General features: G+C 49.3%; 1 protein-coding gene and 1 long non-coding RNA gene across 2 annotated transcripts in view; one reads left to right on the forward strand and one right to left on the reverse strand.

The window, feature by feature from the left end:
• The window catches only part of Ldlrad4 (low density lipoprotein receptor class A domain containing 4), a 133,323-nt gene extending 107,124 nt beyond the window's left edge, over positions 1-26,199 (forward strand). Inside the window, exons 3-4 of the mRNA XM_033757600.1 lie at positions 18,422-18,576; positions 25,582-26,199. Of these exons, the coding sequence (XP_033613491.1) occupies positions 18,422-18,576; positions 25,582-25,734 (308 nt within the window). The 3' untranslated portion in view covers positions 25,735-26,199. The remainder of the gene's footprint in view (positions 1-18,421; positions 18,577-25,581) is intronic.
• On the reverse strand, positions 18,594-23,688 carry LOC117283777. The gene is made up of 3 exons (XR_004514818.1): positions 23,365-23,688; positions 22,608-23,154; positions 18,594-18,952 (listed from the first exon to the last, which is right to left on the reverse strand). It is a non-coding gene; the product is annotated as an uncharacterized LOC117283777 (long non-coding RNA).
• Positions 26,200-26,215: the final 16 nt, after the last annotated feature.

A 26,215-nucleotide genomic window follows, 5' to 3' on the forward strand; every position in this document is an offset into this window, starting at 1 on the left:
ATATATATATATGCACGTGTACCTGTATTTACACATCTCTGAGTGCACATGGGTGTAGCCTGTGATTATGTGAGTGGGTGCATGTGCATAGATACAGAAATGCATACAGCAGTTTGCTGTTGCCTCAAGACCACATTGCCCAGCCTGGAGTCAAGACCTGGGTGTAGACAGCAGCCTTGCAGATTGACCCTTCCAGTGATCTTGACAGTCACTCAGTCTCCTCCTGGTCTGTCACCTCTGCCTGTCACCTCCTGGCAGGCACCAGCTTCCTTGGGAGACACCAGTGCAGTCTGACATCTTCAGACCAGCAACACGGAGTCCTGAGTCCAGGGCCTCTGTGCCAGCCACCTTGGGTGCTGTTTAGATGCATGGTTAGTGCAAAGCATGGGAATCCTTAGGCTGTTTGGCTTTTATTTTTTCTTTCTAAATTTATGTTGTTAAAAACAAAGGGGACTGGGGATTTTGTTCTGCCACCTGCTTCGCAAACGCAAGGTCCTGAGTTTAATCCCTGGTACAAAAAAAAAAAAAAAAAAAAAAAAAAAGAAAGGAAGGAAGAACCAGGGTGTTGTTTTTCAGGGAATTGAGGCTCACCATGGTGATCACTCTGCAGTGTCCCTGCTCTGGGTCCCCGGACTGCACAGCTGGAAGAGGCGGTGTGGACATCTGGACGCCTGGTTCCTGCTGTGCTTCCAAGCAGGTGCTGGGATGGGGCAGCTTGGCAGAACCCAAGAGAACACAGGGTCTTGGCGCTGGAGTGCCATGCTGGTGGTCCGTCCTGGGAGGGATCCACATCCCCGACCTTCCACAGTGTCCCCTGCAGAGGGCGCCTAGAGACCCAGTGACCCACTCAGGCACCTGCACGCTTGGCTTAGATGAACAGGGTTCAAGAACCAGTTTCTCCTTGTTTGTGATTTTAAATTTAATCTTGCAGAAGACAGGTGTGCAGTTCCTTCCCTGCCTGTCTGGAGGTTCTGGGGGTTCCGGCCCTCTCCTTGGCCTCCACCCAGTGTGTGCATGGAGGTTGGGGAGCTCCGGGTACTGTCTTCGGTGCAGACTGAGTGAGGCCTTAGAGCCCCTCCCGAGATGTCTGCACTGGCTGCAGGCCGGGTTCGGGGAGTGCCCCCTTGAGTGGTGTCTCGCATCCACACTGAGCCTCTTTGGGTTCTACTTGTGAGAAGTTGGAAGAGTTTACATTTTGTAGCTTTCCTCATAACAGCCGGCCCCACGTCCTTCAGGGTGTACTTTTGTTGCCTTTTCTTTTACTCAGCCAAGCTGGCTCTGGAGAGCCAGTTTCTCTTCCTCCCTTCACTTTTTCTTTCTCGAGTAAACTTTGCCACCTGCTTTTTGCTTGTTTTATTCAGTTCTTTGTTCAAGACAAGAAAAGCTTGGAATCTAATAGATAAATAAATGTATTTTGACTTGAGAGAAACAAACTTTTCTGAGAGGATAATACATAAATAATTAGTTTTTTGGGGTTTTTTTGTTTGTTTGTTTGTTTTTTGTACCCGGATCAAACTCAGGTCCTTGCGCTCATAAATAATTAGTTTTGTTTGCTCCTTTTCAAAGTAGGGCTCTGTTGATAGATCATATTGACCTTTACCCCTTTCTAGGACATTGTCCTTGGGCTGTCGAATGTGAATGTCTCTAATTTCCTCATTGGGAAATAGATGCTGGTTTTGAAACTCCCTAAGATCTCACACTCACAATTAAGTTTCAAGCAGCATTTTTATGTGAGAGTAAAAAAATAATTAAGAGATACTTCAAGAAAGTGAAATAGATGAGAAAATAAGAGGTTTCCGCTGTGTGATTGAGCGCTGCAGCTGAATACCTGGTGAGCAGCCGCTGGTTGAGAGTCTGAGTGCTCATCTGGAGTGGTGTCCTGCTTACAGTCCAGGGGCGGGAAGGGGATGGGGCTGTGCACAGGCATCGCTGAGTGGCCTAGATCTGAACTGAAGTCTCCAGGGCCCTAGACTCGCTAGGGGTCTGGAGTCCACTTCCGAGATGGTGACCAGCAGGCTTTCCAACTGTCAAGTCCTCCAGGAATAGCAATCAGTTTATTTATAATAAAGAAAACCGAGAAGGAAAACCAAAGATGTTCAGCACGGAGTAGTTGTAAAAAAGGAGCAAGTAGAAAGTCTGAAATGCCCATTGGGTCATGTTGTTCCTTAGCTTTGCTCAGCGCCTGGCGAGGAAAGCCTCTCCCCACCCAGGATGGTGGACTGGCAGAGAGCTGTGTGGTCCGGGGGTAAAGACATGAGTGCCTCAGAAAGCTGGATGCCATCTCTGCTTTTCCACATCCTTGTCTGTAAAAATATGACCGTTGTCCCTTCTCTAAGGAGCAGGAGTGAGGCTCGGTGGCAGAGCCTCGCTAGTATACCCAAGGCCCTGGGTTAGATCCCAGCACCACCAAAAAACAAAATGAAACATGCCCCAAACCACTACACCTACCCTGTAGGTCACAGCCGGATGCTGTGTGTGGTCAGGGCAGCCTGGGAAACCACCGTCCTGATCCTAGTAACCCAGAGCGGCCCCTGGAGGCCAACTCAGCCGGCTCTGCCGACCCAGGCAGACCCCAGCCTTCTCGTTTATGCCGCTCCTCGGAGTCCTTCACTACCAAATTTGTTCTTGATGAATATTTTACATTTTTATGTAAAGATACTCAATTGGCAAATAAAGATGATCCAATAGACACATACTTGGTCCAGTGATGATTGCGATCGAGTTAATTAACATGCCCGTCGCCCCGTGCTGCGTGCAAGCTCCTGAGAACAAGTCCACCTGCAGCGGGAAGTGTAGGCACTGTGACCAGCTGCTCCCTACTCCCCCTGCCTCTCCCCCCCAGCGCTGCCTTTCTGCTCTGCTCCTGTGTCTGTGATGTCTTCAGGTTGCGTGGACAAGTGGGTGAGCTCCTGGCCCTGGTCCTGTCCACTTAGAGCCCATCAGCTGAGGTTTGCCTGCTCACTTTCTGGTGTTAGACCCGCTCAGCAGCATCATCGTGGCTACAGTGAGAGCGTGAGCTGGGGGTAAGTGTTGTCCTGTGCAGGTTACGTGGCCTTCTCGTTTGCTCCTACGTAGCAGGACAGGATCCTCTGTTCTGTTCACGGCCTGTTCTAGGCTCAGTGAGCCTGGCCTTGTGAGTACAGAAGTTGGGCGAGACACCAGTGGTGTGTGGAGCTGAGTCACGGCTCAGGCAGTTGCAGGAGGGTGTCCTGTGCACAAGGTAGAGCTGGGTCTCACCCAGGTGGCAGGAGGCCCTGGTTTTCCATGCACAAGTTGCAGTGTGAAGCAAAATAGTACATGGTTTCTTAACAGGAAAGAGTCCTCAACAGAAGTTTTAAAAAATATTATTGGTGTCTTGACCTGACTCTTAACGAGGCAAGTTCTCTGTTTAATTTCCTGGCGGTATTTTTGTTTTGCTTTGTGGTATACTTTTTTGTTTTAAGTATCTGAGTTTCCGTGAGATTGGTTTTATATTTGTCAAGTTTCAGCCTGTGCAGCTTGGTGCAGATGTGACGGGAAACAGAAGCAGAGTTCATTTGGGGAAGCAGACTCTTGGGTGTGCTGTTCCATGCTTGTGCTGGCTGGAAAGAAACTAGATTACTTTGGAAAATGAGACTAACATTTCATTGGTTGTGTCATGGGCAAAAAGAAGAAGAAAAAGAAAAACAGAATGTTCAGCACGTGAGCCCCTGAGTGTCTCCCAGGTGGCTTGTGTCTCATCGACACTGGGAGACACCTGGTGAGGCCCTCGTTCGTCAGGCCAGTCTTTGATGTCGTCTTGTTAGAAGTGTGGGCATAGGGGTGCGATACACCCTGTTGTCAGTGAGAAGAGTCTTAGGAGAAAATGAAGGAAATGGAGATGTCTTTGTTCTCCTAGAACTGGGCCATGAATTCATTCTTGGAGACAGGAACAGGCAAACGTGAAAGGAAGGGAGCAACGTGTCTTGCACACAGCACTGCATGGCTCCTCCTCGGTGAGTGGCGGGACCTTCACAGGAAGCCACTTCGTCACCTGGGGACACAGGAGAAAGCAATGTCAAGGGGTCGCTTGCTCTCAAGGTGAGGAAGGCACTGACACACAGCAGTTTTATTCTGATTCTCACTTTCTCAGGAATCATGAGTTGGGTTTCCCTATGGTTGTCTATCAAACCCAGTTACAGTTATTGCTGAAACAGACACACCTACCTCCCACGTCCCAGTGAGACTCAGTGGGGGGGAGGAAGGGAAGCCACGCCTTCCTGTTCTTTCTGGCGGGGTGAGAGGCAGTGGCCAGAACTCAGCTCTAGTAACTGCTGGGGACTTAGACACAGTCACAGACCTTAACTCCAGGGAAAGGAAGCCTGGCTGACAGGTGACGCGCTCGGTGGGTCCAGCTCCCCTGAGACGCTGGCGTCGTCCTCCTGAAGAATGGCCACTTTACTGCTGCATTTCGTTTCCTTTCTATTTCTTTCTTCCTCTCTCCCTCCTTCCTTTTTTCCCTTTCTTCCTCTCTTTTAGCCATGCTGGAGATTGAACAGGGCTTTACTGAATGCCCCAGACCTTTTTTTTTTTTTCATTTGGAGACGGTATCTCACTAAATTGCTCAATTACTTGGGCTGTGCTCAAGCTTATGTTCCTCCTGCCTCAGCCTCCCAGAGGGCGGGGGTTGCAGGCATGCACCACCACGCCTGGCGTGTTTTCTGATTTTAACAGCTATTTATATTCCTCCGGAACACCTTTAAAATTTCTCTGAAACCTAATTGACTAACTGGGGGTCTGGTTGGCTCCAGAGAGGAGAACAGTTTCTGCCTCTACCTGTGACCTTCCTGCCATCCTCATCAGAGCCACTGTGCTCTCCGCTGCCCTCCTCCAGAAGTGCTCGCCAGGTCAAGGCTGGACTCCGGCCCTTGGGTGTGGGGCCCACACAGGAGGAAGCGGCACCTGGAAGTGTTGACCTTCGAAGGAGGAAGTTACAGTCCAGCTCAGGGCAGTGACAGCGCGCTGCAGTGTGTGTGGGCATCACCGTCGTCTTCTCTCCATGCCGGGCCCGGGCTTGGTGCCCTGCAGCCTTCAGGACCACGGAGACATCCTGTGCCCAGGTGGCTGGGTATCCCCCAGCGGGGACCTGTGCTGCTCCCCAGAGCTGGTGGCTGCTCTGCGTGGAGGAGGAGCTTGAAGCTTACTCAGCAGTGAAAGCAGCCTGCGCTGTCAGGAGGACCCTTGGAAAGGAAGGGGCAGCTCAGGGCAAGGTAACAGACTATCCTGGTTCCCTTCTCCATGGTGCAGGGTCGTTGCCTTCCAGAGGCAGGGCTTCATGCCCTAGAGTGGCCGCACATCAAGAGTTCTCCATCTTCCTGGCTTGGGAAGGTACACAGTGTCTTCAAACTGTAGCTCTCCTTGAGTGAGACTTTGACCAAGATAGGCGCATCACTTAATTATTACAAGTGCACACTTCCTAGGTCTTAGAGTCTCCGTTTTGAAATTGTATAACTATGGGGTTGCTGGCTGGATGAGCGTTACATTCATGTTTTTAACACCTTTGCTGGTGGTGTCTTATAGTGCAGTCTGACAGCCTCTTATTTTCTGTCTCTCTTCTGAACTGTCTGGAAACCACCTCACACTTTGAATAGCCAAGTGGCTCCCATGCTGTCTGCTCAGAAGGATTCTCCCAAGTTCCTCAGAACCTTCTCTTTGGAAACACAAAAAAGGGGTTGTGCAATTATAAAAGAAACTGGGTATCATCCAGCTGTGAACTCGCATCTTAGCATTAGCTTTGGTTTTGTCTAGTGCTTGTTTTTCTTTCATCTATTTCTAGCATATCCAGCAGTTTGAAACTGGTGATTTTAGTTCTGTGTGGCTCCTCAACCCTGGTCAGCAAATGTGTAAATGCAAGCCTGTCTTTGTGGGTGGAGGTGTGGATGGGGCTGAGGCTTACACACTGGATTGAACTCACTGAGCTCACAGCTCAGGGGCTGTGTGTATGCATGCGTGTGTGCAAGAGCTTGCCTCTGTGTGTGTATGCCTCTGTGTGTGCACAAGAGAGAGAGAGAGAGAGAGAGAGAGAGAGAGAGTGTGTGTGTGTGTGTGTGTGTGTGTGTGTGTGTGCATGCATGCATGTGCTTGTGCTGTTTTGAGCTCTGAAAAATGCAACCTTTCCATGGCTTATTCCACACGCAAGGGCTGAGAAAGGAGTGCAATTTTTGTGGCTAGAAATCCTGGGAAGAGTCAGCCCTTGACCATCAGCAGCAGTGCCTCTTTATGAGGTAGCTCAGCATCCTCCTGTGGGGAAAACTGTTTCCCTCAGTGCTGTGAGGAGGGATGGGGCTGTGTTTCCCTCAGTGCTGTGAGGAGTAATAAGATTGTGTTTTCCTCGGAAGCCCATGGGTCACTAGGACCCACACCCTTCTGTGCTCCCTGAACTACAGCGTGGGCTACATCTGGAATCGGCCTCCACACTACTCAGCCTCTGTTGCTACATTGCAGTTGGTCCTGCTGCTCAGTGTCCCAGACATGCCTTGCTCTTTGCCATCTCTGAACCTCGGTTTCCTGTTAGTCCCTCACTGGAATGGTGTCCCCTGTGCTCTCTCTCTTGCATCTGGATAATTTTTATGTATGCTGTAGAACTCAGGTTAATGGCCACCTGTTTCAGAAAGTCCTCTCCCAGCTGTTTTCTCTCCTGGTTGGCTGTACTATCCACATTTCAGTCCTTGCCTGGTGGTTTATATCTACGTGTCTCGTCCCCAGCAGTTCCAGTTCCTCTGGAAACAGCCTCGTCAGCTGTGCCCCTTGGGGATGAGCATGATGCTAGTGCTCTCCAGGGTGCACTTGGGGGAAAGCTGTTGGATGACTAGGTGGAGGCTAGGTGGAAGCTGTTCATTTTCTGCTTGGAGGTTTCCCCTGTGAAGCCCGATGCTCCTGTGGGTCCCAGGCGCTGAACTGAATACATGGGAACCTGCTGCGGGACCCTGGAAAACGAGGATTACTGGCCCAGTCCCAGAGCCTCTGATTCAGCAGACCTTGGTGACTGAAAATTTGTATTTTTAAGGCATCGCGGTCCAGAATCCATCTCTGTCGGATAGCTGCTCTTTCGCTTATTGCCAGACAATCCTCCAGCCCCTGCCAGGTGCCAGGTGCTGTGCTGTAACTTAGAAGGGGTGGAAGGGCCACCTCTCTTTACCGAGAGCCCCCATGTGTCCTGTGTCCTCCGCAAACAGAGCCACTGTGTCCTTCACCCAGCACATGAGCCCAGACCGCCTCGTGCTGGGTCAGCTCTGGGTCCCACCGGGAGGAGGTGCAGACGCGGAGGGCTGCACAGTGCTGGGGCTCGTCCTTCAAGGCCTCCTTTCCATCCCCACTGGACGTGGGAGGGAGTTTACGCAGTAGCCTTTCGGGTGGACCTGTGGGTCCTTCCTTTCCCATCTTGATTCTTTTTATTTTTTTCTCTTGTCTAGTTGCTGTGGCTAATGTTTCCAAAACTATATTGAACAGGAGTGGTGATATTGGACATCCTTGTGTTGTTCCTGATTTTAGAGTGAAGGTTTTCTCTTTTTGACCATTTAGTATGATGTTTGCTGTTGATTTTTCATAGATTACCTTTATGAAGTTGAGATAAAAACCATCTATTCCAATTTTCTGCAGAGTTTTTTTAAATCATGAATGTGTGTTGAATTTTGTCAAATGCTTTTTCTGCATCTATTGAGATGATCATATGGTTTTTGTCCTTGACTCTTTTAATATAGTGTATTACATTTATTGATTTATGTATGTTGAACCATCCTTGAATCCTTGGAATAAATGTGACTTGGTCAGGGTGTATGATCTTCTTAATGACCCTCAGTATTCTGTTTGCCAGTATCTTATTGAGGATTTTTGCATCTATGTTAATCAGGGAGATTGACCTGTAGTTCTCCTTTTTGGTTGAATCTTTCTTTGGAATCTTTTGGATTCAAAGTAACACTTGCTTCCCGGAATGAATTTGGAAGTATTGTTTCCCTTTCAATTTCATTGAAAGTTTAAAGAGTACTGGCAATAGTTTTCTAAATGTTTTGTAGAATTCAGCAGTGAAGCCATCAGGACCTGAGTTTTTCTTTGTTGTTAAATTTTTAATTATGTTTTCAATTTCACTGATTGTAATTGGGATGTTTAGAATTTTATTATCTTCTTTGTTCAACTTTTGTAATTCATATGTATCTAGAAATCTGTCCATTTCTTCTGTGTTTTCCATTTTATTAGAGTATAGGTTCTTGAAGTAGGTATTGATGATCCTCTGTATTTCTGTTGGATCTGTTGTGACTTCACCTTCTTCATTTCTCATTGCATGGATTTGAGCCTTTTCTTTCCTTTTTTTGATAATATTGGCTAAGGGTTTATCAATTTTATTTATTCTTTCAGAAAACCAACTCAATTCATTGATTTTTTTGTATCATTCTCTTAGTCTCCATTGCATTGATATCTGCTCTGATCTTTATAATTTTCTCCCTTGGATGACCTTTGGGTTTGTCTTTTTCTAGTATCTTAAGATTCAGTATTAGGTTGTTTATTTGAGCTCACTCTGTTTTTCTTGTGTGGGCATTTACTGCTATGAATTTCCCTTGTAGAACTGCTTTCATTGTGTCCCATAGATTCCTGTATGTTATCCTTTATTTGTAAAAACTAATTTCTTCTTTAATTTCCTCTGTGACCCGTTGGTTGTTCAGGAGGGTGTTGTTCAATTTCCATGTGTTTATGAAGTTCTTGCAGTTTCTCATGCTATTAATCTCCAGTTTAACTGCACTATGGTCTGATAATATACATGGGATAACCTTAGTTCCTTTGCATTCACTTAAACATGTTCTGTGAGCTAGTATGTGGTCTATTTTGGAGAATGCCCATGTGCAGCTAAAAAGAATGTATATTCTGATTTTGTGGGGTGGGACACTGTAGATGTCTATTAAGTCCATTTGTTCAAAAGCTTAGTTCAGTTTTAGTATTTTGTTGTTGATTTTTTTTTTTGTCTAAATGATCTATTTGTGACAGTGGAGTATTGAGTACTACAATTGTATTAGTGCTTATTTGGTTTTGCATCTTCCTTAATATTTGTTTTGTATAGTTGGGGGTATTAGTATTTGGTGCATATATATTTATGATTGTCATTTCTTCCTCTTGGATTGTTCCCTTTACAAGGATGTACTGACCTTCTTTGTCTCTCTTAATTAGTTTTGGTTTGAAATTTACTTTGTCTGCAAATAAGATAGCTACCCCTGCTTTTTTCCACATTCCTGTCACATGTAGAACTGTTTTCCATCCTTTTACTTTCAGTCTATGAGTTTCTTTTTGAATTACGTACATTTTTATATACAGCATTTTGTTGGATTTTGTTTCTTAATCCATTCTGCCAGTCTATTTCTTTTGATTGGTGAATTGAGGCCATTGATATTCATGGTTATAACTGATATGTACTGAATTATCATTGTTGTGTTATTGTCCTCTTATGGCGCTTTTTAATTTTCTCCCTCTCCCTTTAATTTCTTGCCTTGCCTAATGGATTTTCTCTGTTGGGCCTCATGGAGTTGTGACCTTCACTGTCTTTTTCTAGAATATTGTTTAGAGTGCCAGTTTGGTATTCATGAAGGTTCTCAGGTGTTTTTTTTAATCATAGAAGTATCTTATTTCCCCATCAGTTTTGAAAGATAGTTTTTGCAGGATACATCAGTCAAGGTTGGAGGTTGTTTTCTTTTAAGGCTTGAAATACCTCACTTCAGGCTCTCCTTGACTTGAGGGTTTGTATTGAAAAGTATGATTCTGATGGGCTTTCCTTTGCATGTGATTTGTTTCTTTTTTCTAACTGCTTATAGTATTTTCTTCTTCTGTTAGTTTTCCAGGATCTTGATTATCATATGTCTAGGTGTAGATTTTTTTTTAATCATTGCTAGTTGGAGTCCTATATGTCTCACTTATCTTTATGTCAAATTCTTTTGCTGTTTGGGAAGTTTTCTGTCATTAATTATGTGAACATTTTTTTATGTCATTTTTACTTTCTCTTGCTTTTTCATGGACTTCTATCAGTCTTATATTATTCTTCTTTGCATCATCTAGGAGCTGTTGGATTAACTGATTTCTCATGGTCCCATACTATTTTTAAGAAATCTCTCTTTTCATGGTCGCTGACTGCCATTCTATCTTCTGTATCTGATAGTCTGTCTTTAGATTGTCTCAGTCTGATGTGTATACTTTCAATAGACTTTTAAAAAATCGCCTGGATATCTGTTTGAATCTGTTTCATGGATTCCCTTTCTTTCCTATGTTGGGCATTCATGGTTTCCATTTCTTTCCTGTGCTGGGCATTCATGGCTTCTGTCATGGTCCTGAACTCATCTTTTTTTTTTTTATCTGTTTCTGTTCTAGCATGTCTGATCATGTCTTTCATTTTGCTCACCATCTCTGTAGTTATCTGGGAAGTTATTTGTTTTGAATTTTTCTAGAGCCTCATTCATCTGTTTTCTTACTTCCTGTGCTATCAGTTCAGGGTGCTCTGGTGGTTGATTGTCAGACTTTTCTACCTTGTTTTCTACAGAATTTGCCTTTGGTGACCTGGAAGTCCGTGTTTGTGCCTTGGTTAAATGTCTTCTCATTTCTGTTTTTGTTCTTGGTACTGTCCTTGGTTTAATTCCTGGGTTAATATGTTGATCCTCCAGATATAGCTGATCTTTAGGTTTTGAGTCTCTAATGACTTGAGACACTCTCATTTTCATAATACCAGGAAGGACAAATGATTAGATCAATCACAACACCTTAGCCCAGGTGGTACAGTCAGCAACACAATAGCATCAATCACAGTTTAGAAAATTACAATTTGTGGTAGTTATTAGTCTGTCACCTTTAACCGTGTGAATTAAATCAAAATCAAGGACCAGCCCAAAATATGTTTATAGTGAATAAACTCTTCAATATAGCAACTTTACCCTTCAGGATGGGGACTTAGAAGGAGTTGGGGAGAGAGGAGTAGATAGGTTAAAGGATGGGAGAAGGTTATAACTGAGGCCAGAGGACACAGGAAGGTCATGCAAACTCTAGGAAGCTGTTGAAGACAAGAAGAAAAGACAGAATGAAAGAAGAAAGACAAGAATAGAACAATAGGGAAGGCAGAAACTGTACTCACTTTCCTTTGAAGCTTATGACAATTGAGAGAAGACAAAAGAGAGAAGAAAAGAAAAAGAAAGAAGAAATCTGAATTAGGGCAGGAACAGGAACAAAATGGGAGATGAAGAGCAATGTGGGAGAGCGAGAGTGAGTGAGAGAAAAGAGAAAAAAAAGAAAAGCAAAAATTTGAAATGAGTAGAAAAATTAAAAATAAGAGGAAAAGAAAATAATAATTTAAAAAATAAAAAATAAAAATGAAGGGCTCCCTTCAGGGTATGTCTCTGCTGTTACAATAGACAACATAGGCAGCAGTGTGCAGATCTAAGCCAATTAGTCTCAGCAAGCCAGCAGCAGACCCCTGAGGTTCAGGATGATTTCTGGCTGCAAGGCCCAGGTTGAGCTCCCTGGCCTCCTGCAGGGTTGAACTCTGCAAGGTTCTACTGTGGGTTCCAGCTGCCCTTCCCCTGAGGATAGTCCAGGTTCCTATGGGAGGTGATTATCCCTCCAACTTACCAGCCATGGTGGTCTTGTATGTCTTTACTGCAATGAAGAGATTCTCTTTACTCTTCTAGTGGGCTTTAATTTTCATCAGGGAGCCTGAGAGAGGCTCTGTTTCTGTCATTCACTTCTGCTCTGTCTTCTGGAGCTCAGGACAATGGCCTTTATGAGCCCCTGTCCCTCTGCAGTGTGCATTCAGGTACCAGCACAACCAGGAGGCCAGAGGCAGTGGGGGAGCTAGGGGTGGTGCTGTGAGGACACCACTTGGCCCACTCCTCATGGGTCCACACTGCTAGGAAGCCCAGGGCTGTAGGGGGTGTAGGTAGCAACATAGCTGCACAGGACTTCACTGTCCTCACTGGTCCATGCTGTTCCTCTTTCTGCTTTCATTTCTAAAGTTCTGATTTTGAAAGTTGTAGGAATCAAAATGCAATTGTTTTTGTCAAGCCCTAATTACTTAATAAATACATAAATAGAGCTCTTATGAAGGAGGTGATCTAATGCATGAGTGACAAGAACCTTTCAGAAAAGACTGCCAGAACCACAGCTTGCACAAAGCACCATCACACCTTACCCAGAAAATGCTTCTGCAAGGACATCTCCCCAGCAAGTACTGGGGCAGCCCTGGGTGAACACCAGCCTTGGCCTTCACCCAGGTGGCCAAGGACATGTTTTGTAACCCCCTGGTCTCCTTTTGTTTCGACTTCCTTGGCCACATGTGCATCATGTTTCAGTGCTTGGCAGAACCTCTGGGAATCTTCCTGATTGCCAGTAGGTTTACATGATCTGAGCACCTCCTTTGTACAGTTCAGTCCTTTCACATTATTGAGGCTTGTTTTATGGTCTAGCTTGTGGCCCAGCCTTGAGAATGTTTCGTGAATTCTTGGGAAGAGTTTATGTCCTGCTGTTGTAGACTTGTTGTTCTTGTTGGCTTGTGCTTTTGTCCAAGTCCTCTATTTCCTTATTTATTCTCTGCCTTGTTGGTTCTTGGCTTTTTAATAACTTCCTACCCCACTTGGTGGCTTCTTAGAATTGCACACTTCTGTGTTCACAAACACTTCTAACAAGATGGCTGGTTGGAACACATGCAGAGCATTGACTTTGTATATGAAGACCTCTCTGTATTTCAGTTTTTTAAATATCAAGGATACATTAGTAAATTATTCCATGGTATAGGCTAATGTCCACAAATACCAAACTATTACAGTTTTGAATGTAGAGTTTGTGTTTTTTTTAAATCCTCCCTTATGACTTCAGGCACAATAGAGTTGTTTAAAATGTACTGTTTTGTTCCCTAAAGACCAAATTCCAGGGCTTAATTTTTATATGGAAAACTTAATCTCAGAACAAAATTTTATAGCATAGTGATAAACCTCAAAGAATGGGCGAGTGTAAAGACAGAGCCTTTGATTCTTAATGGGAGTTGCATAAACCGGTGCTGAGACACATGAACCAAGAGCCAGAGATAATACGGAGATGTAGAATCTGGAACATGGATTTGCAAGTTAACACATCCCCTTTGTGCCAAAAACATCAAGCTAAAAAAATCAGAATTTGGCCATGTCAATCCCCTGACAACCACATTTGTTTTGGGGAACTTCACATTGGGTGATTGTTGTTAGGTCATTCTAAGTACCTGTCTAAGTACCTGTCTGGGGGCCCCCAGCCTCATGCAGCCTGGAGACATATTACTGACCCCCAAAACACAGCTAAGATGAGTTAGCTCGCCAGAGAATTCCTGTACAGGTGCAGTTTAAAAGGGAGGAGGGAGAAAGAGGCCTTGGATACAGTGGTTTCTGCACTTTCACACCTGTATTTTTGTCCATCACACTCATTGCTTCTGCACCTTTCTGCCCTGTACTTAACTGTTTTCTCTGAATTGAGGAAAAATAAATATTAACACCTATTATGGATTGTGTGTAGAAGTGCCCCCAGAGCCTCATGTGCTCATAGGTGGGGCTTTTTGGAGATGGCTGGGTCTAGGGTGTGTGATACTGAGACTAAGAGTGTGAGCATCTTTCTGGGTGTGGATAATGGAAGCCCCACCCTGCTTGAGGATGGCACCAACCAATAGGCTTGTAGCCTGGATGGGATATAAAGGGAGAGAAAGAAGACATGCTGCTACTTCTGCTTCCTGCCTGCCCTGCCTGCCATGGACTGTTTCTCCTTATTCATCCTCCTCCGCCACACGACCCTGCATTGGAGCCAGCAGACTATGGACTGAAACCTCTACAAACTGTAGCTGAAATAAACCTTTCCTCCTTTAACTTATGGGTGTTGGGTATTGTGTTTCAGTAATGAGAAAAAGAACTAAGACAATACCTATTAGACTGAGGCAAAAGGATCACAAGTAGAGTTGGGAATATTGCCCAGTACAAAGACTCTGGATTCAATCCCCAGTACCACAAAAACAGATTGGGGTAGGGGGAGAAAGAGAGGGAGAGGGAGAGGGAGGGAGGGAGAGAGAGAGAGAGAGAGAGAGAGAGAGAGAGAGAGAGAGAGAGAGAGAGAGAGCACGCGCGCCCGGCATTTCACTTATTGCTATAGCCCACAATACAAGATGTGCATTGGGCCTGCACCCCTGAGTTACAGTAGTTTTGGACTTTTTTCCTGAAGCATCCTCCTCAAGCTATGCTTAAAAGTGGATAAAAACAAAAATCAAGGATACCACTGACCCCAATGGTGCATGCCTAGAATCTCAGCTACTAGGAGATGAGGTTGGGCAGGCTGAGGCAGAAGAATCTCAACCTGGGCAGAACAGCTAGATCCTGTCTCAAAATAGATAGGGCTGGAGGATATAGCTCAGTAATACAACACTTGCCTGGCATGTGTGAGACCCTGGATTCAACACCTACCCCACAAATTTTTTTTTCTTTGAGAACACCACCTGAAAGATGAACCCAGACAAGTTCTGACAAGTGCTGGAGAGCCAGCAGCATGGTGTGCCTATGGCGAGCACAAGCCAGGAGCTCCTGTTGAATCCATCCCCCAGGGCAGGAGGCAGGCTGGTCATGTGTGTGCGTGAGGTGTCGACACTTAGGACTGAGCCTTCATCTGTAAAGTCCAAGTTGTACAAGGAGACACTGGAAAGAGTGAAGGAGTTTAATTAAGATTGGCTGTTATGGGGCTGGGTGTGGTGGCGCACACCTGTAATCCCAGCACTCATGAGGATGAGGCAGGAGGATCGCTGTGAGTTCGGGACCAGCCTGGGCTACATAGTTCCAAGTCAGTCTCAACTATAGTGAGACCCTGGCTCAAAAAACAAAGCAACAACAAAAAAAGATTGGCTCTCATGGGTTGGGAGTTTAGCTTAGTGGTTCCTCCACTTGCCTTGCAAATGCAAGGGCCTGAGTTTGATCTCCCGTACCACCACCCCACCCAAAAAAAAAGAAAAAGGAAAAAGACTGGCTCTCATGGACAAAACACCAGAGTCAGGAAGCAGCTGGGACAGATGGTGTGGCCACGATGAGGAGGAACACGTTAACCTAAGTGAGCAATGAAGTACTCATTTTAAGTGATCCAGGCCCCACGGCCATGCTGGATGCACACCTGTGCTGCAGCCAAGGCCAGTGCATTTGCCGGGCCCCAGGCTGCAGTGTGCATGTGCCATCACATGCTCATCCTCTGTGAGGGCCGAGTGTCAGCCTCCCACCATCCACACCCACAGGTACCCTTCTCTGGGGACAAGGGGACCCTGGGTGGAGCAGGAACATGCCTCATTTTTCCTGGGGGCACCATGCACAAGGTTGGCCCTCCAGCTTGTAGTGTGACCAGGGTTAGGCATAAGGTTAGGGCTGGGTTTAGAATCAGGGTTAATCTCACTCCATTTGTATCTTGGATGAGTAACACAGGACGAGTCATACTGCCTGCACTTAAAGGGGTGACAGCTGTCCCTTTTCGTGAACGCTGTGGGAAAGTCTCCTTGGTGGTTCTTCTGTCTTCCCTGGCTCCTCCCATCAAAGTTATGAGCGGGGTCTTGACTGCCTGCCCAGAGCAGGCACTGGCCACTGGCTGTTGCCTTTCCTTAGTGCTGGTCATAACCGGTGGGTTTTAGTTTTGCCTTGGCAGCTGTCTATAGCCAGAAGTATTGTTTGGCCCACATCTCATTCTTATTTTCCCTGAATAAGGAGAAGCAAAGGCTGTTCTAGGCACAGTTAGTGCTGCGGCTGAGATTGTGTGTTGTCACCACGGCACACTGCCTTCTTGCTCTGGCTGCTCCAGGCGCTTTGGCCACAGGTGCGTGGCCCGCCCTGCAGCCGCCTCACACAGCCCTGGGTGTCAGGGAGTGCAGGTGCGGTCCCCGTGTGTGACACTTGTGGACGGGTGGGAGGAGCTAGGAGGACTTGCCCCTGAATAGGCCTTGCCTTCCTGCCTGAGCTGCCCTCTCCATTGCCTGGGTCCTTTTCTCTGATCTTACAGCCCTGTGGGCTGACAGCCACAGTGAGACTGAGACCTGACTGAAGGGTTCCGGGTGGCATTGCTGCTGCTGTGTTGAGAGATGGTGACACAGCCTGTTTCCTGCTGTGGCTTTGATGTCCACTGCCATCAGTGCAGTGGAAGCAGCTGCCATCAGCTGGAGACTCTGGAGAGAGCAACAAGGGACAGTGAGGCAGGGGTCCCCACCAGTCTGTTTCCCTGAGGCTGAGGCTTCTCCTCTGAAAGCCTCTAGCAGAGATGATGGAAGAAGGTCATGCTGGGTTGTGCCGAGTCCCCTCCCTGCCTGCCTGCTGGTGGGGTGAAGGGAGCCGGACACTGTGCTCTGCTCCCTGTGCACGACAGGTCCGGCCGAGGTCAGTCAGGATGTGCGGCTGCACGGACAGAATGTGTCACTGTGGCTCAGCTCTGGGCACCCGGATCTGCCTGCCTTCTGTAAAGTGTAGACTGTGACACCTTTCCTGGGCTTGGGATAGCAGCAGTTCATGCATCACAGCTCCCGAAACCACGAACCCTTCAAAGGAGGCAGAATGTGAAAACGTGGCCTGAACTCTCCTCACACATCTGCGTTAGCTCTCGGCGGCAGGAAAACTGACTGTGAGCTGTGCCCAGAATCCATATGGGCAGTGGAAAGTTTGGAAATCCCAGAGCAGCCTGTTTTAGAATGCTGCTGTTCCTGTGGGTTTGCACAAAACTCTCCTACTGATCTTCCAGAATTCGTTCTCCTGTTCATTCCTTTCCTCACCCACTCCCCCAGCCAGAGGCATCTGTCTGTGCGCATTGTGCACCCCAGCACGGGTCATGGTGGGGTTAGAAGTCTTCCTGCTCAGCAGGGAAGGGGTTGAGGGAGAGGCTGCCCCTGGGGCAGCACGTGGTCAGGGTTGCCCTGCGGCCCCAGAGCCCTCTGCTCTCTTCCTCCGGGTTCTGGACATCAGTTTTCTGTCTCTTGCGACTTTAGGAGGTGAAGGTGATCTGCTCCAGGCCAGAGGCCCAAGGCAGGGTCCTGAGCAGAGTTGCCGCAGGACAGGTGTGCGTGTCTGTCCCTGAGGGCAGAAGCCCCAGCTCTGACAAGGGTGCTGTTGTCTTTGTGGGAGCCCTGAGGCCTGTGTGCCCACAGACTCAGTGCCCCTTCTGGGGCATCCTCTGCTGGGCTCCAAGTACCTGGCTGTGGGCCTTGCTGATGGCCAACTCCAGGGCACCACCTCTGCGCCTTTCAAGTAGTCCCCTCCAGCTTTCAGCCTAGCTGGGTGTGCAAGGAGAACCCGGCCAGCTGCTCCCCACAGGGCTCCCTTCTCTGGCCCAGCCAGTAGGCACATGTGGGTGCCACTGCCCCCGGATGTGGCTCTTAGAGCAGGAGTGGGGCATTGCCCAAGGTGGCACCTGGCACCATCCCAGCCCTGCATCTCAGGGGTCTGGCTGGCATCTGGGAGAGGATGCTCAGCCTTCCTGCATTGTCCCAGGTCCAAGGGTCCTGCATCGTCCTAGGTCTAGGCCTGTGACAGAGTGTGTGCATGTGCGTGCAGTGTGGGTTCAGGGCCTTGAGTACATCTGCCTCCATAACCAGGGTGTCCTCCGTTGGACCTCGCCAACCACAGAGGGGAAAGAACTGAGACAGGAATCTGTCCGTGTGTCCAAGCAGAACACACAGCACAGCAACTTTCAGCATTCCATTTGCATTGCCTCAGGTGGTGACTGATCCAGCGACACAGTGTGGGGTGCCCAGGGTGCAGGGGGTCTGTGCACACGGCGTGTTTTGTGTACAGGCTGGCACACTGAGGAGCTGGTGTCCCAGCTGGGTCCTGGAGCCCCACTCTGACCACCAGAGCCATACCTGCCTGCACCCCACACCCTGGGCCTTCACCCCTTCCAGGGTCGGGCAGGGCTGGGCTCTGACACCAGTTCCTTGCACCATCACTCAAAGTCTTGCTGCAGGACTGCGCCGGGCATCCAGCAAGGCCCTTGTCCAGGCAGTGCTGGCACCCAGGGTGGCCCCACCATTCAAGCGTCTGAGGACGGAGCTGGGCCTCCTTGTCCCTCTGTGTGTGCTTCCTACATTGTGGCTCTCAGAAACCCGGCAGTGGAGCTGGCCCTGGTTCCCTAGTGAGTGGACACTAGCAGGCGCTGCCTGGGCTTTGAGTGACTTGCTCAGCTCCTCTGGGTGGGGGACAGAGTCTGGGCTTCCTGTGGGGTCAGGCAGCTGCAGCTGAGGGGCTGGAGGGGCTCTGAGTGATCATGTGGCCCCCCTTCAGGGCCCTCTCCTGGTGGCAGGGCCCCACACAGGGCACTGGGGCAGCAGGTAGGTGTGGCCCGCAGCCTCCGTCCCACGAGGGCCTGCATCCCACAGCCCACAGGTGTGGCGGGCAAGTATTTCACCGCTGTACTTTCCCTGCAGCGGAGCTGGAGTTTGCGCAGATCATCATCATCGTCGTGGTGGTCACCGTGATGCTCGTGGTCGTCGTCTGCCTGCTGAGCCACTACAAGGTCTCCACACGCTCCTTCATCCAGCGCCCAGGCCCAGGCAGGCGGCCAGGGGAAGGGCCGCCACGGGTGAGTGCAGACTTTGCCTGCAGCTCAGGGAGCCTCGAGCCTTGGTGGAGAGCCAGTAACCACGCGGGTCCCCTGCATCCTGGCCCACAAGTCTCCACTGCCTGGATGTGGCCCATCAGGACAGATTAGTTTTGCTTTTTTATTTGTTTTATTTTAGTTTTGTGGTACTGGGGAGTGAACCAAGGACCTTTGCACTGAACTACATCCCCAGCTCTTTTTTTAAACCTTGAACACCTCGCGGGGCTGCTGTGGGTGCAGGGCATCCCCTCGGGTGAACACCTACAAATCCCAGGGACCCGTGGTTAAGGAAGCTTCGAGGACGTGGTGTAAGCTGGCCCTGCTGTCTGAAACAGGCACACCAGAAAGGGCTTTGCTCCTGGAAAAAAGGAAGGGCAGAGTGAGACAGCTCAGGGGCTACATCCTCATTCTTCGGGGTCTGCTCTGAGGACCAAGTGGGCCTGCTCCCCCACTCCCTTCCTGGAGCTATGGGGTGGCTGTGGAGGCACTGGAGGTGCCTTGGAGACCTGTGCTCCAGGGAAGCCCAGGGAGGGGACAATGCAGCCATTTCTGGATAAAAATGAAAAACAGTAACTCTGGGCTATAATTATCAGAGAAGTAAAGCCCCAAGTGGTGGCCAATGGCTGCTGCAGGTGTGTTCCTAAGTCCTGTGTCCTCTGACTGCCAGCCGTTCCCCATGGCTTTTCATGTGTCAGAGGTCTGACTGCAGGCTCTGGAGTCAGGAGGAAGCTGGATGGGGCCTGAGTACTAACCAGCTGAGAGGTGTGGATTGGCACCAGGTGACCCTGGCCAGAAGTGGTTACTGTATCTCCTGCTGTGTGGTCACCTCCCTGGGGCCGGGCCCTCACCCCTGTGGCAGAGAGGGCTGAGGTGGCCGAGGGCTCCACGGCAGTCTGCAGCTCAGCCCAGTGGGCACAGCTGGCCTCGGACAGGGCCCTCCTAGTCAGGATTCATCCACAGGGTGTCACCTGGGGCTCCAGACTCACCAGGGGGGCCCTGAGACACACTGAGGGTGGAGGTGTTTTCCTGGGCTGGCCATGTGGCCCAGCCTGTGAGTGTGGGTGGCCCCAGCCATATCCTGAGGTCCCCAAGCACAGTGTTGGGGCGCGGTACCCCTGCTCCTTCCTGTGTGACTGCAGGGCACCTGCCTTCTCACATTCCTACTTCAGGCTGTCTTTAGGGAAGCATTTGTACCACAGAGGACACAGACTGTTTCAGGAAAGTTAAGAGTGAACTGCAAGCCATATGTCATGCCATGGCTGTCACAGCCCTGTCCCTGGGCTGCATTAGGCTGGGTTAGGATGGGTGGTGGCTGTCCTGCTGTCAGAGCAGACAGGCAACCCCTCCACACCACAGACCACACAGCCCGTGTCCTCTGTGGTGGCACCTCCCTAAGCTCACGTGCACGGCAGGAGGCTCCAGTCCTCCGCTCACAGCAGAATCCTCATAACTTGTGGGCACAGATCGTGCCTTTTCAGTGTGAAGCATATTGTTTGGGTTAAAAATTATTAGAAATCCAGAAACGTAAAGGTCAAGAAGACAGTAATGAGAGGCCTCTGTGAAGTGGACAAATTCTTAGAAACACTCTTCCAAAACTGATTCATGAAGAACTAGAGAATCTGAATAGATTCTTAACTGGTAAGGAGCCTGACTGAATAGTCGAAAGCCTCAACAAACAAAAGCCCTGGACCAGAGGACGTCACTGTTGAAATCTTACTGAACATTTAAGGAACTGACCCAGCCTTTCTCAAACTCTTCCAAAAAGTCAGAGAGGTACGAACACTTCCTAACTCATTCTGCAAGGCCGGCATTCCAATACAAAGCCAGATGAAAACTACAGGCAAATATCCCTTAGAAATAGATATAAAACCTTCAACAAAATACTGGCAAATGGAATTAAGCCCCATACTGAAAAGATTATATACCACAACCAAGTGAGACATAATTCCAGAATGTCAGGATGGTCCAGCACATGAAAATCAATCCGTCGTACACCCTGTCAGCAGGATGGAATGGGAGGAAGAAGCCACATGACTATCTCATTGATATGAAAAGGATTTGATGAGACTCGACACCCTTTCACAATAAGAGTGCTCCACAAAGTAGGATGGAAGAGAATTTCTTCCACCTTACAAAGTCATCTGTAAAAAGCCTGCAGCTACAATTATAATTAGTAGTGATTGATTGAGCGCTTTCCTCTGAGATCAGGGACAGAACAAGGATGGCTCCTTTCACCATCTTGACTCAGCAAGGTGTTTCCTGGAACTCCCAGACAGTGCAGTTAGGTAAGAGAAATAAAAATCATTCCAATGGGAAAGGAAGGAGTAAAATTGTCTCTGTCAGTACGTGATATGATTATATATGTAGAAGACTCAGAACATTCCACCAGAACAAAACAAGCCCTGCCACGACTCTGTAGTCAGCTCTGCTCTTGTTGGATACAACACTCAACCGCACAGTTTAGAGGAGGAGATGCTTCATTCGTCCCATGGTTTCAGAGCATCATAGCAGAAGGCTGTGGAGGAGCAAGGAACCAGGCACAGCACCCAAGGTCGAGCCTCATGCCCCACCAGAAGTGTGCCTTCCTAATCCACGCATGTTTCTTAATGAGGTCAGGCTGATGTTTCAGTGTTAGTGGTCACAAACTAATAAATTCAGCACAGCAGCAAGATGAGACTCAACATGCAAAAATCAGCTGCATTTCTTTTCCGTATCAATGAGGAATCTGACCTTAGAAGGAAATGAGGAAAACGATTCATTTATAATAGCCTGAAAAAGAATAAGATACTTAGACTAAAGACTTGTACACTAAAAACTACAAAATATTGCTAAAAAATTAAGACACAAATGAATAGAAAGCTATCCGATATTTATAGATTGGACCTTATTACTATTAAGATGTTAGTACCCAAAGCAGTGTACAAACCAATAATGTTTTATCAGAAATAGAAAAATCCATCAGGGAAATTATGTTATCTCTAGGGACCCTGAATAGCCAAAACAATTTTTTAAAAGAGCAATAAAGTTGGAAGACTCTCAATTCTTCATTTCAAAATGTACTACTACATGAGTAGTAATCAAGACACTTTGGAATTGGCATAGCAACAGGTATAGATTAGTGAAATAGAATGGCAGCCAAGAAATCAACCCTGCATATATGGCCAAATGATTGTCAGCAAGGGTACAAAGACTCACGGGAACAGGATAGCCTTCAAAAGAGCTGGGAAATTGGAAGTCCACGTACAAAAGGATGACACGGGAGTCTTATCTAACAGCAATGATTGTAATATCTCAAAATTGATGGGGCGTGGTGGTGCACACCTGTAATCCCAGCACTTAGGAAGCTGAGGCAGGAGGATTGTCACGTTTGAAGCCAGCCTGGGCTACATAGTGAATTCAAGTTCAGCCTGTACTACATAGCAAGAACTTGTCTCAAAAAACTAACAAAACCTCAAAATGGATGAGTTAAAAACTATAAAATTCTGTCTTAGCTCTTATAACCAAGTGCTGTGGGCAGGATGGCTAATAGACAGCAGACCGTTTCCTCTCACAGTCCTGAAGCTGGAAGTTGTGGGCTCTGGTGAGGGCCCCTTCTGACTGCTTGAATGACTTCCCATGATCCTCTTGGGTGAGAAGACAGCTGGCAGGCTCTGTGCCCCTTCTGACTCTTCTTATGAGGGCACCACTCTCAAGACCTCCTTGCCTCCCACACCATCACCTGGGGACCTTCCTACCTCCCACCCACTGGAGAAAGGAAGACCCCGTGCCCCAGATCTGCAAATGACGCCCTGATTCTTGGCCTAACGTAGCATTCATCTGGAAGATGAGGATTTTTTCTCTTTAAGGCAAGCACTGTAGTGCCAAGCAGACTGAGGTTGTGGGAAGGTCTCCTGGGGCATTCTGAAGAAGCAAAGATGTAAAGGCTGTGCGCATGCTAGGAGCAGGAAGGAAGGAGTCTGCCGATGAACAGCCAGCCTTCAGGTTCCCGGGCCTCAGTCACCCAGGACACTTACACCGAAGTAGACCAGCACTGTCAGGCCGTTGGCCTCCGCCTGTCCCTCCAGAGCACCAGGGTTACTCCTGGGCCATGCTGGTGAAAGGCCTCAACCACAGGATTCCTGTAACAGCAACTGCATCGGGGAACAGTGTCAGCGAACAGTTGAGTTATTAGCTATGTAGCTATCAAAACAGCCACCATCAGCCAGGCGTGGCAGTGTGCACCTGTAATCCCAGCACTCAGGAAGCAGAGGCAGGAGGAAGTTCAAGGCCAGCCTGGGCTACATAGGAGACCCTGTCTCAGAAAACCAGTGGAATGCGACAGCAATGATGGCAGTGGGGTCTGTGGTCTGTTACCCTTCAGGAAAGCTGGACAAGGGCGGCAGCATCAGCAGCACTCTTCACACCACTGAAGACAGAGGATGGAGCAATTTATGGCTCAAATGAAACTGAAGGCTTGCAAGGGAACAAGCACCAGAAACCAAAAACCATTTATCTGCTAGGAGTGGGCTCACGGAGGTTTCCTCCTGCTTTGAAGTGTTTTATCTTGCTGTTATGCTGTTCCTGCGAAAACAGGAGCCGGCGGGAATCATCACCTTCAGGGCAGCCTGTGCCAGAGCTGCCTGCCGTGTCCACCCCACTCCAGGCCCTGAGGCTCAGGACCCTGTGGCTGTCCAGGCTGGAAGCGTGCAAAACGTGTGCAGGTGGGGGCCCAGGCATGAGCAGGAGGGGCTGTGGTGGGGAGGGACACCTGTGACAGAAGCCCATGCCCACCTGCCCTCTGCCTGCATTCTCTGAGGCTGTTCTGTCAGCAAGGTCCACACAGAGACAAGTTTCGGTAAGAATCTGATCAGCTGTTTGACAAATTAAACAACACAGATGGCCACATGTCAAGCACAGTGCCCCCCAGCAATCCCAGCCACACAGAAGGCTGAGGCAGGAAGACTACAAGTTTGAGGCCCGCATGTCTCAAAGTAAAAAATGAAATGGGTAGGGGAGTCTCTGCCTGACTACTCACCTAGCACAGACCAGACCTGGCCTGGGCTTGTGCCCAGCCCCCCAAACACACACACACACACACACACACACACACACACACACACACACACGCACGCAGCCCCAGAGCAAGATACTCAGGTGCTACGCACAGTGCTATCCAGGGAGGGCTGTGCGCCAGGTGGGTGTGGTTTGAGTGCTCCTGCCAGACAGGGCAGAGGTGGTGCAGTGAGAGGCCACCCTGGTCACTGCTTCCCGTGGTGGCTTTGCTGGAGAGGAGCAGGGTTGGTGGCGAGGGGTCCTGGGGATGCAGCAGGGAGGCCCGGAGGGAGTGTGGGAGCAGAGATGCTGCACGCTGGGGAAGAGGTAGCCCAAGCTTTGTGCAGTGGGCCACAGGCTCTGCATGGTGGACAGGGTCATCTGTGGTCTGTGGTCAGGAGCCCCCAACAGGTCCTGTGCACGTGAGATGCTGGGAGTCATGGCAATGGAGTCGGTGAGACAGGGCAATGTGGACATGGACAGAGCTGCTCTGGGGATTCGCCAGCTCCACCAGACCTCGGGACCACAGCCTCTGGGACCACTGTTGTCCTGGGCCACGTGAGCAGGCCTTTTTGGGGTGTCTTTGCTCCTGGGTCCTGTCAGGACGAGGGGCTGGGCAGACAGCTGTGCTGCTGGCCTCCACCAGAGCCTGGAGGCTGGGCAGGTGTCCCTGGGAACCCGCCCTTCTCTGGTACCCTGTGAAGCTGTCCTGGCTGTTGTGCTACATCATGGTCTGACTCTCACAGAGCCAGCTGTGCTTGTGCCATAATGCAAGGCTGTGTGCAGCCCTGCACAGGGAGCCAGTGTGACGCTGGGGGGAGCCCATGATCCCCAGGGTGTCTGGAACCCAGAGCTGTCACTCGGCTAACATGGCTAGCCTGACGGAGACACTGTGCCAACACATCTGGGGTTGGGAGCAGCCCAAAGACTCCGTGTCACTCTGTCAGTCTGGCTTTTGTTTTGTTTTTTTTTTCTTTCGTTTTTTTGAGACAAGGTCTCACTATGTAGTTGAGACTGACCTGGAACTCACTATGTAGCCCAGGCTGATCTCAAACTCACAGTGATCCTCCTGCCTCAGCCTCCCGAGTGCTGGGATTACAGGCACGCGCCACCACACCCGGCTATCAGTCTGGCTTTTTGAAAAAAGGTTTAAAGCAAGTAGATAAGTCTGACTCCTCTGCCAGGCTCTGCTAGGCTCTGTCAGACTGGGTCAGACTGGGTTAGCCTGGCCATCTGGGATCCTGGGCTTGCTCCTTGCCTGAAGCCAAGACTGCTAGGAGAGCCCTGCCCTGTGTGGATGCACTGGTTTGCGGTTAGCCCACCCTTCGAGCACACAGAAGCACAGGTTTATGGCCACCAGGAGATCCAAGTGTGGATGGACAGGGATGTCCATCCTTGACCTGAGGCGGGACATGTTGGCTCATTTCTGGAGCAAGGCTGGGCCACCGGTCATCTAAGTTCGGTGATGCTTGGACACAGTTCATCTTTTTTAAACAGTCCAGAGCCTCACTCTGTAGTTTAGGCTGGCCTTGAACTATGTAGCCCAGGGTGGCCTAAAACTTGTGATCTTCCTGTCTCAGCCCTGAGGTCTGTGTTGCAGCTGTGTGCCACCACACCTGGCTAGTCTGAGTTTTTAAAGAGCTGGTTATAAACATACAACCTGAAGGATGAATTCCCCAGAAAACACTGGTGTGGCAGGGTTGGGGAAGGCAGCCAGAGTGTGGGGTGTGAGGGTGGCACCAGGGATGGCTGGGCACCAGGGAAGCAGAGGGGACCTGGGTCTATTTCACCGCTATTGGCCCAGGGCCTTTGTCACAATCAGCCAGGCCAAGGTGACCGGCCCAGGGACCAGCTGCCACTGCAGGGTCAGGCCAGCCACGTCGCAGTGTCACAGCAGGGGTGGGTGTGTCTGGGCACTCTGCCGGGAGAGGGGGCTAACCCTGTCTCTGTCCCTAGGAGGGGCACCTGTGGCCTCCAGATGCTGCTGTGCTGCGGCCCGGAGCCTTGGAGGTAAGAGGGGTGAGGGTGGGAGCCACTGCACCGGGCACTGCCCTGGAAGGGACCCTGATGCATCTGAACCCCCTCCCCCCCTGGGAGGGGACAGGCTGAGACCAACTGTGACTGCGCTGCTGCCTTTGTGGCCTTGTACACGTGTCAGTGGTCACACACCCTTGTGCACTGACATCTCTGGGCAGAGACAGCGTGGTGTGGGGCACGCAGCCTGGGCCCATGCTGGGCACAGATCCACTGTCATACTCACTCTGGCATTCAGGCTAACAATGACAAGGAGCTACAGAAAACTATCTAGCACCCCAAAAACTAGGAATCTGGAAACCAGAAAGGAAAAAGAGGGGTCCTTTTTCTTTTACAGAAAGCGCTGAAACCGTTCAGCCTCTCAGATTGCTGTGGGGGACCTGGGCCTGGACTCTTGGAGGAGCTGGGGTCCCCTTCCCTAGGCAGACCTGCCCATGTCCCTGGCCCCCGTCGGCCTGTCCCTGCTCCACCCCCCCAACTGTCCATGTGACCCAGTCGGACCCCGTCTGTCCCGTCCCCGCTCTATCCCCGTGTCTCCTGTCCGTCCCTGTCCCCT

Source organism: Fukomys damarensis, unplaced genomic scaffold, assembly GCF_012274545.1.
Source record: "Fukomys damarensis isolate Sample0158 unplaced genomic scaffold, DMR_v1.0_HiC HiC_scaffold_30, whole genome shotgun sequence".
Classification (NCBI taxonomy): Eukaryota; Metazoa; Chordata; class Mammalia; order Rodentia; family Bathyergidae; genus Fukomys; species Fukomys damarensis.